The sequence below is a fragment of the Chanos chanos genome, chromosome 7, assembly GCF_902362185.1.
Source record: "Chanos chanos chromosome 7, fChaCha1.1, whole genome shotgun sequence".
NCBI lineage: Eukaryota > Metazoa > Chordata > Actinopteri > Gonorynchiformes > Chanidae > Chanos > Chanos chanos.
The window spans coordinates 13,712,728-13,722,412 of record NC_044501.1 but is presented as its reverse complement, the minus strand read 5'-3'; the positions used below and the strand labels follow the sequence as shown (position 1 = coordinate 13,722,412).

Genomic DNA, 9,685 nt, shown 5'->3' with positions numbered 1-9,685 from the left:
TTAACCCTTGAGATATCACCCCATCAGGTTGAGAAACATAAATTAGAAGAGAAAAATATTGAGGGTCATGCTGACTTTCCTTACTGCTGAACTTGGAACACCCTACCATTACACAGAAGCCTAACTGGTTTAACTGGTCAGCCTGCAAACAGATCTGATAATCTAAGGACTGATGAGACTTGGTTTCAGCCAGCTATTTAATTGTATGAAGTGTTCATGTACAGTACTTGTCTGAGTGGATGACTTCCATGATCCCTCATAAGTCTAATATGACAGTACTCTATGCCAACCACAAAAAAACACATATGCCCCCCCCTCCCCCTTTACCTCATTGTAGCAAGACCAACATGAACATACATCTCAAGAATTAAGATAATTGTTAAACCAGTTGCCTGAAAGCTCCATGTCTCAACCTAGTTTCACAAGTGTTTATTTCTAATGTGTATTGGGACAAAGTCTATAATGAAGGAGTCATATTCTTGCACCACCAGAATTAAGTTCTGCATTTGTGACTTTGCTAGCCCTTCAAGGTTACCTCATGAATGCTCAAGTATCCTTTCCTTACGTAGATGTTGGAAAGTGCCTGCGCACGGTTGGTCCGACCTTGTGTGTTCACCTGAAGGACACCCTTATCATGCTGTATAAAATTGCAACCAGAAGACACACAGTCCCTACTCGTATGAGAGTGTGAGTGAAGGTACAGATTTTAGACAGAGGAAGGTTGGTAGAGGGGCAGAGAGAGAAGGAGAGTGGTCGTCTTCATATTAAAATCTGAGGGGATCGCAACTGTGAGGATTTATTGTACAACATGGCAACCCTCAAAGAGAAGAGGACCTGTGGTCAAAGGTGTGAAGACTTCGGTCGCTTTGTGTGGAACTCGGAGAATGGGACGTTTATGGGCAGAACGCCGCTGAGATGGGGTAAGTATGTGGAAACGAGAGGCATGGAAAAATGTGCTCTCCTGTCTCATGATCCTCACACGTGAAAATCCAGGCAGTCACTACAGTCATATATATATATATATATATATATATATATATATATATATATATATATCAGGACTGCTGAAATTGTGTGACTGTGAATCGCAACTCAATGAAAATGCTTTCAAAATAACGGAGAACTGGAGAATATGTGATGAACTGTGGCATTACCAGGGCACATTGTACAGATTCAATACATGGTGAGAAGTTTGGTTTGTGCAGAATGTGAAATACATGGTCTTCAAATAACATTAAGTGTATTAATCTTTCCTGAAGTAGACAGAGAGGACAAAGGACACGACATTGCGATGTCCTTGTGACATGGAGTGCCATTCCTTATCACTATAAACTGAAATAATGGGTCCGTAACTTGTTGAGTGTAGACCGGAGTGATAAGAGTGATGTTTACACACACAACATTAAGAATTTGTTCCTTCCACAATGTTCAGTGAGAGCTCCTTTTGATATAAATCCATATCATGTCTGCAAACATTCACATATCAAACATCAAACAGTACTTGGAAAATGCTTGCCAGGATGCTGCTGAAAAGCAAAGACTTTGTTACAGTGAGTCAATGAAAACTAACTTAATGCAGACGCCTGTATTTTAATACTGTATTTTCCCATTTCTTAAAATCATGACTTTTTTTTTCCAGTTTACATCAGTCTGTACTACGTGGCGTTCTACGTTGTGATGACGGGTCTCTTCTCCCTGGCCATTTATGTGCTCATGTACACTATAGACCCTTATGTACCGATGTATCAAGATCGATTAAAATCGCCAGGTAAACAAGGCCTTAATCCATAAATGTAACAAAGTGCAAACAGAGAATGATGGTCAATCCTTTGCATGAATATTCTGAGTGTCCTGACTGTTTTATGATGTTCTCCATCTCTGTCCAGGGGTAATGGTTTGGCCGGACACATACTCAGACGAGCAGGTTCAGATCACCTACAACATGTCCAACAAACAAAGCTGGGGGAAGATGTCCCAGTGCCTCACCACCTTCCTAAAACGTAAGCCCCTGACTATTGTTATTTGACATGCAAATAGTTTGTCTTTTTTAAGTGTAATTCTCCAGTACAGTATTTTTAGGTCAAATCTGCATTTGGTTTTTGGCAATTTGGTGAATGAACGTCAGTGGATATCTTTTTCCTTTCCAGCCTACAATGACACCACGCAGAAACAAATCAACCCTTGCAACTGTACCACAGGCAAATACTTCATACAGAACACATATAATGCACCTAACCACACCAAATATGCTTGCCCTTTCCTGCAAAGCATGCTGGGTAACTGCTCTGGCATTAGCGACCCAAGCTTTGGCTATTCAGGGTCACAGCCATGTGTGATCATCAAGATGAACAGGGTATGAAAGCCGTATTCCAACATCTCTCAGAAGTTTCTCAGTGCCTATCAAATTGACCAGTAATAACAATCATTTTCGCCCACAGATTATCAATTTTCTTCCAAATAATGGAACTGGACTTGCACCCTACGTGAACTGCACTGTCTTGGTGAGTGTGGTAAATGAGCGTGTATGAGATGGATGTTCACACGTGTTGGATCACAACGATGTAAAGTTTAGCCTTACACGTTTCCTTTGTAAATAGGAAGGCCAAGAAAACGTGAGATCAATGGAGTATTACCCCACAAACGGCACCTTTGACCTCTCCTACTACCCTTACTATGGCAGGAAGGCACAGGTAGGCAATATATTCTAATAAAAGTCACATTTTGACAAATGACACCTTTGAAACAGCCATTTTGAGTGAACCCCTCTCTCTTCTCAGCCGACTTACTACAACCCTCTGGTGGCTGTGAAAATTGACCTGGTCAACCAGCGCACGGCGAAGATGCATTGTAGAGTGATGGCAAACAACATTGCGTATGAGAGCATTCATGAACCCTACACGGGTAGAGTGGTCTTCTACATCCAAGCTTTGAGTTAACTCGCACGTGAGGGATTTCTCATTTGGACCATAGAAGAAGCAACACAACGGCCAGGCCAAACACACTGTGGTTGAGAGTTCCAATTGGATAGCGGCAGGCAGGTATAGCAAGTACCACAGAATAATGTGTAAATAGAATAATTCTATCGTGCCTTTAATGATTATTCTGTTTTTACAGATAATTTTATTATAAACATAGTTGAATGGTCTAGATATGTTTTTTTTGGTTTCCCATAGATATTTGTTACTAGTTTCAATAGCTACATAAATCAGCTGTTACTTGTGTATTAGCAGCACGTGCTTTAGGTTTTAGTGTCTGTGTGTGTAGTGAAATTAGCAAATATGTTCTCAACAGTCAACAAGTCTCAACAGGTCTTTTCAACTCATCCCACAGAAATTGAAAAAAATTCGTCAGAATCATGCTCCTATATTAGGGACACATTTACCACTCGATATGTTCATATCTTTCATCTTCCACATGAAATAAAGAAATCAATACGGTGACTCGTTGTTCTTTCAAACTGTTTAATTTCATGAGCCAGGACTAGACCTTTTTGGGGAAAAAATACCATTTTTTTTTTTTTTTTTGTACACCATGGTTACTGGAGTGCAAAGAAAACAACTATATATTTAAAACGTTCTCCATCTCACCATTCAAAATCATATCACTGAAACATTATATTAACTCTGCATGTTTGTTCCACTGTAAAGAAAAGCACCTCATGAATCTCTGAAGAAAAAATATAATCCAATTTCCTTTTTAAATGTCAAATGAAAGAAAAAAAAAAAAATCCAATGTATATACTTGAGTCTGGTGCAGTGTCAAAAAGGGCAGATTGCATAACAGACATCCACTTCCTCCTGCAGCCTTTGCATATATTATCAATAAATACATGGGGCGCGTGGCATGGTCTCTTGACTCTTGGGTGGAGTCTTGTCTCCTCTATGCTAATAAGTCCAAAAATCTGCTTGAGTGCCAAAAATAGCTGCCTATGAAACCAAAAGAAGCAAAACAAAACAAAGAAAATCAATATATAAAATTCTGCCCAATAAGACAGCATATATATATATATATATAAAAAAAAAGCCCATCGAGTTTCTCGATGGGTAGATTTTACAGACATCCAGCAATCTTTGGGTGGCTGACATTTGGCCCTTTCTACAGCAACCAAGCTCTAGGCAGCATAATCCACAGCAGAGAAAAACTGGGGCTAGGTTGCATCACTGGAGTCTACAGATGACAGCAGCAAACACTGGTAGTCTTACATTATGCATATAAGGAGGGAATCCTCATGGCAGACTTCCATTCTTAGAGTATGGACTTGTAACAAGGGAGTAAATAAAAAAAAACAAAAAAAAAAACAGGTTGAATGTGAGCTTTAATATCACGTTTTCAAAAGCAGTCCTTCAAGAGATGTGGGGGTCGCTTTAGGGCCGTCCGAGAAAAGTTGTGTCAACGGCTGCATTTCCCTCAGGAGCTCCATTGGCATTTTCAGAGAATAAGACAACTTCAGCTGGGTTATATAAGTACCCACAACAACTTTGCTGTTTGACTGGCTGTGCTGGAAGAGAGAGAGAGAGAGAGACGACACGGTGAAGTAAAGGACAATCGGGCGTTAATCTTCGTTGTCGTTCTCGTCGAAGTCGTCATCCTCTTCCTCGTCATCCATGTAGGATGCTGGGGTTTCCACACGGGAGCCGCTGCAGTGGGAATCGTTCGAGCTGAGCGCCATGGTGCCGTCGGTCCCACTGTCACTACGCAGTTACATAAATGTGAGTTAGCGCCTGCCAGCATCAAACATCACACACTCCACTAGAGCAAACTAACAATATACTGAAGCAGGAAAGCAGTAAGTTGCAAGGACAACGACAAACCTGCAACAATTATCATATACTTATTAGATTTACGTACATTTGAATGTCTCACTACAAAGGACCCTGAAAAAAACCACCCACCCCAAGCGATCTATACAGGTTTAGTGCTGGTTGACGCGTTTACTCTGTACTAAAACTTTCCAAGTCCTTAACACCACCAGACTCTCACCTGCCCGTGTGATGGTTCCCTCCATTGGCAGATGTCCCTGCTGATAAATAGATGTTGTTGATGTGACCCTGTGCCATCTCTGTTGAGGGGGGGAAAAGTCAAATGAGTAAGGCCAGAGTTGAGACACGAGAGAGTTAGTACAGTAAGGCATAGCAATATCATTGTAAGCATGCTATCAGTCAAGCGACTTGCAAAGTGTTTGGGCAAATATTACAGTTTAATGAGAGTATTCAGAGAGCCCAGGAGGTTAGCTGGTTCTGACCCATAACATAAGGTTCCAGAGCTTTAGGCACCAAGCTCTTGGCAATCTTCAGCTGTTCTGGAGAGCACTTTCCCGACTCGAGCCCACATGCCATGCCCATCCGTTTCAGAACCTCAATGTCGTCATGGATCTCAAACATGTTGTCGAAGTTAAACAAGTACTCATATCTGTAAAAGGAGAATCAAGTGACACAGTTCACTGTAAAATGAATCAATGAAATTTCTAAACAAAAATCTATGTTGAAAACACATGTTTATCACAATTGGAATGGTTTCAGTAAAGGGACAAATTAGAGAGTCAAAGAATAAACAAAAGCACCACAGACAGTGTAGAATTTCTCTTCCATTTCAAGTCAGTTGGTCTTACTTGTCATTGGATATACTGCAGTCAATGACCGTCCTCCTGCTGGTGTTCACAATAATGAAGGGAAGGTTGATGACTGAATTAACTGGTGGAGATCTGTTAGCTTCCTTCTCCATCTCCCTGTTCCTCCTCACCAGGTTCTTAAAACATATTTGCTAAAAAGGACCAAAGAAAGACAGCTTCCATAATCAATCACATGTGTGAGATGTTAGTCTGAATACACTACAACATTAAGGAATCTGAATGGTCAGTATTGGACGGCTGCTTATCTGTTGATGATTCCGCAGTGAATATGGGACCTCACCTGGAGAATAAGTTCTTGGAGCTGGGCTTGTTTTTGCTTGATTCTCTCAAGTCGTCTTTGCCGCTCAGCCTTGCGTGAATGAAACGGGAGTTGAACTTGTTTCTCTCATCCAACACTTCCTCAGAGTCAGTGACTCAAACATATATATACACACACACACACATATGAAGAGAGTCAGACATGAGAGAACACCCTTACCTCCAGCTCCCGGCACTCCTGAGCAGAATTCGTGGGGAAACCAATCCACTTGATCTCTTTTTTATCTTTGGAAATGATATTCATTGCCATTAAGACGTTGAGGGCATCATAAACACGCCTTCGGATATTCTTTTGGTCATAACCATGCTACAATCAGAGAAAAATAGTCAATTTCTTTTAACTATAACTGGAGAAACAACAGTGCTGATAGAACACATCAAAGCACACATTATACAGTGTCAAATTAATCACTAAACAACAAATTATACTGGACCATTTATTTAAAAAGGGAGAGAGAGTGAAAGAAAGAAGAGAGAGCTAAAGTAAAACTTGATCTTTGCTGAACTGAGACATAAACGAGACCATGTGACAGAGTGATGCTCACCGAGTCGTTGGGAGAGACACCGCTGTCTCCTGAGCTGAGCTCTGCCACCAGCTCATCAGCGACCTCATTGTAAGAGGTGACACCCTTCTTCTGGACCTTCTCACATACCTTCATGGAGAAATGCCTCAGGCCTTTCCCATTCTTGTCTCCTCTTTTGCTACGCCGCCTGGGCAGAAAGCAAACCAGGAGAGATTACAATTAAGATACCAGACTTCCAATGGCATGCTTGAAATTTAGAGAAATCTGAAGTTGGAAAAAAAAAAAAAAAAAAAACAGTTGAAAGACAAAATATTTGAGTCTTCTTCACTTATGGCTGGTGAACTTCTCAAAAAGACCACTGGCATGCACTGTGCTGTTTTATCAAATCCGCTACCAGTGAGGTCGTCTCACTCAGGCAAAGAAGGTTTACTCTACAGCCATGAACACTATGGCTTCTCCAATCAAGACAACCACTCTATCCACACACAGACTGACTTCAGACAAACAGTAGTGACTGACCATATCTGTACGTCATTTCATTTCCCATGGAGTTAATGAGCTGTTTGATGTGGAGAGAGAGGGGTTAAGGATGACCGTGGACCTGTGCTAGTCATGGATGCCCTGCTGGGATCTCTCTCTGGCATTGACCTTAGACTCAACCAAGCAGGGAGTGATGACTCACCCTGTCGACCAAGGCGAAGAATCCTGCGGCTGGATCTGTGTGAGCAGCTGGGTGCTGGGTGTGTGTGGACTGGACAACAGGACACTGCCACTGGAGGTACTGGGCCTCTGAGGTGTGCCAATGACCTACAGGAAGGGGGTGAAAGAGACCCTTTACTAGACCCAGTGGTCAGTCTCCATAATGATACTGTAATGTCACACTCACTTCACAAACATGCTAATGAACAGACCACAAGAGGTGTCAGAATAATTTGGGGGCGGGGGGGTAAGATGGTAGCAGAAAAAGGAAAGGAGTGACTATTTAAGGATGGAACTGGCTGATTCGGGCAGCTCCAAATACATTATAAGTGTGTGTGGGGTCCTGGACGTGGTTCAGAAGCATCTCTGACTGCGTGGAGAGCCTGGCTTGTCCCCAGGCTTGGGTCATTAAGAGGATGATAAAGATGATGTGTGCAGTAATCCTGCTGACCACAAAGTTTGTGATCAGCTTAGACTGACTCTCAGGTCACCTCACACAATGTTAATGGAAAGCTTTATCACCATGGAGACCTCCAGATCTGAGTTAGCCAGCTGGAGGGTGAGAGAACCAGGGAAACCTCTCAGGGTGAGATGAGCCATGCCACATTGGAAAGGAACTCCCAGTTCTTATGTGTCACATGGCTGGCACATGTGTCTACCAATGTCTATTACCAGAGTGAGATGGATGGCTTTCAAGTGTGTAAAGTATATGAGAGATTACACTACTCAATGAACGAGAGTCACAATGTGCCCTCTGTCATAACTGGACAATTATATTCTAACGTTTCTTGGTTCGAACTGTCCGGCATTTGGTTGTCATATGGGGAACTGTGCTTCATTGTAGCATAAAAGAGCATCCATTCAATCAGTTCACAATGAAGCACAATTTTCTAAACATGCAGCAAAGCCAGCTCGAAGGGCTAACTTCACTCTGATCCCAGCGATCTCTTAGTACGGTCTAAAATTTTTTCGATCATTCTTTTGTCTCACTTTGGTCACTCTTACAAATTCATTTGCATGCTCCTCTCATGACCGGATGTTGACACTCAGTTGTACCGATTATACTATATATGTTAAATCAATACAAAAGTCATCAAGATGTTAGTCCTTATTAAAAACAGACCCCACTTCAAGTCTCTCACCTCACACTAACAGTGGTTTAAATGTCAAGATATTAACATTTAGTATGAGATAACATTTCAGATGTTAAAAGTATCAAAATTATCCTACTTTTTAAGATAAAGGAGAAACAAATCTGTATGAGATGGGATGTTGGTGCAGTTCAGTTACCATCTGTGGCACAAGTGTTTTGGGCAGTAGCTGCTTCACTCCAGAGACAGATGACGGGTGCACAGTTACCAGAGACATGACACCTGCTCCTGAGAAAACAAGAGGTTCATCATTCAGCCCGTCTTCAGCAAGTTAGGACTAATTAAACGAGTATAACCAAGTAATCAAGACTGGTCAGTGACTGTGTTTACATGTAAGCACAAAGACCGTACCTCCTAAAATGTCAGAGAACATGTTTGGTTAACATAACTGATTCTGCCTGTTATTTGTTGTCCTTGTTGCTGTTGAGGGAGCTGTACTCAGGACAAATTGTACAACAGGCTGACACTTTGTGAACGCACGAGACTCGGCTCAGTGCATGGGGACAGCGACCTCTGCTGTTCAATAATATAACTGTCAACATATGCACAACCCAGATATCACAATCATGATGCGGCAAAAGTTTTTTTTTTTTTTTTTTCAACTAAATTTTCACAAAAACTGTCCTGCAGGGCCAACAAGTAAGCAATGCACTAAAAAAAAAAAAATGACAGCAATGGGTGTTTTCCTCTCTGTTCACTATTTGGTTTTCATGCTGCTGCTCACCTTTCCCTGGGCTTAGATTCTGGTTTAGGAAAACCTTCAGCTCTCCATTGGTTTTAATTAGAGGAGCCTGCGGAAGAGGAAAGAGCGGAAAAACAATTGTCATATCAAATGCATCTCCACAGCAACACGATCACTGTACATTTCTACAAGAGCAAGTAACTCTCCAAAGCCATTGAATCAATTATCCTATTTCAATCATGTGCTGCTGACATTCATAGTAACCCGAAAATGTGACCTTGCATCTGAAACCACTTTGGCTAATGATATGAGATCTGGTTCCAGCCAACTGTGGGTCAATGATTAGATGAACAAGAACATAGCTGAAGCGAAGCCTAAACCGAGGACTAGCGGGAGTGCACCCCTTTTAAATGACATGCACAGACCTTGGGCACCAGGTTCCGTTAGACAAGGAAAAAAAAAAAAAAAAAAAAAAAAAGGTATGTGGCTTGTCCCACAGTCCCTAAACCTCACACATGATGTGCAAGGTCTTTAACATAGCAGGCTTAGAGTATTACAGCACTTCCTCATTGCTAAACGGTCATTATAATACACAGACAACTTGGCTTTGCCAAAGTATCACAGGATTTGCCAAACTACACTTATGTGACACAGAGGGATTTTAAGGCTTTGTAGTAACTGC

At 41.6% G+C, this 9,685-nt stretch overlaps 2 protein-coding genes across 2 annotated transcripts; one reads left to right on the top strand and one right to left on the bottom strand.

Annotated features, from left to right (window-relative positions):
* Positions 1 to 808: 808 nt before the first annotated feature.
* LOC115817557 (potassium-transporting ATPase subunit beta-like) lies at positions 809 to 2,936 on the top strand. Its single transcript, XM_030780880.1, has 7 exons — positions 809 to 920; positions 1,640 to 1,768; positions 1,887 to 2,000; positions 2,148 to 2,353; positions 2,439 to 2,501; positions 2,598 to 2,690; positions 2,778 to 2,936. Exons 1-7 carry the CDS (start codon positions 809 to 811, stop codon positions 2,934 to 2,936), a joined length of 876 nt encoding a protein of 291 aa, XP_030636740.1.
* A 1,520-nt stretch (positions 2,937 to 4,456) lies between these two features.
* tfdp1b (transcription factor Dp-1, b) lies at positions 4,457 to 9,107 on the bottom strand. The gene is made up of 11 exons (XM_030780439.1): positions 9,046 to 9,107; positions 8,450 to 8,549; positions 7,915 to 7,924; positions 7,154 to 7,278; positions 6,493 to 6,658; positions 6,108 to 6,254; positions 5,910 to 5,978; positions 5,609 to 5,760; positions 5,243 to 5,409; positions 4,981 to 5,059; positions 4,457 to 4,691 (listed from the first exon to the last, which is right to left on the bottom strand). Exons 2-11 carry the CDS (start codon positions 8,536 to 8,538, stop codon positions 4,553 to 4,555), a joined length of 1,143 nt encoding a protein of 380 aa, XP_030636299.1. The 5' UTR covers positions 8,539 to 8,549; positions 9,046 to 9,107; the 3' UTR covers positions 4,457 to 4,552.
* Between the last annotated feature and the right edge of the window lie 578 nt (positions 9,108 to 9,685).

Excerpts from the sequence above, each read along its gene's own strand:
- LOC115817557 (XM_030780880.1), top strand. The coding sequence starts at position 809 with ATGGCAACCCTCAAAGAGAAGAGGACCTGTGGTCAAAGGTGTGAAGAC. Across the intron at positions 2,001-2,147 it reads CCTCACCACCTTCCTAAAAC|CCTACAATGACACCACGCAG; the intron begins GTAAGCCCCTGA and ends TTTCCTTTCCAG. Across the intron at positions 2,354-2,438 it reads TGATCATCAAGATGAACAGG|ATTATCAATTTTCTTCCAAA; the intron begins GTATGAAAGCCG and ends TTTCGCCCACAG.
- tfdp1b (XM_030780439.1), bottom strand. The coding sequence starts at position 8,538 with ATGTCTCTGGTAACTGTGCACCCGTCATCTGTCTCTGGAGTGAAGCAG. Across the intron at positions 5,761-5,909 it reads TCCAAGAACTTATTCTCCAG|CAAATATGTTTTAAGAACCT; the intron begins GTGAGGTCCCAT and ends GGTCCTTTTTAG. Across the intron at positions 5,410-5,608 it reads TGCAGTATATCCAATGACAA|ATATGAGTACTTGTTTAACT; the intron begins GTAAGACCAACT and ends CTCCTTTTACAG.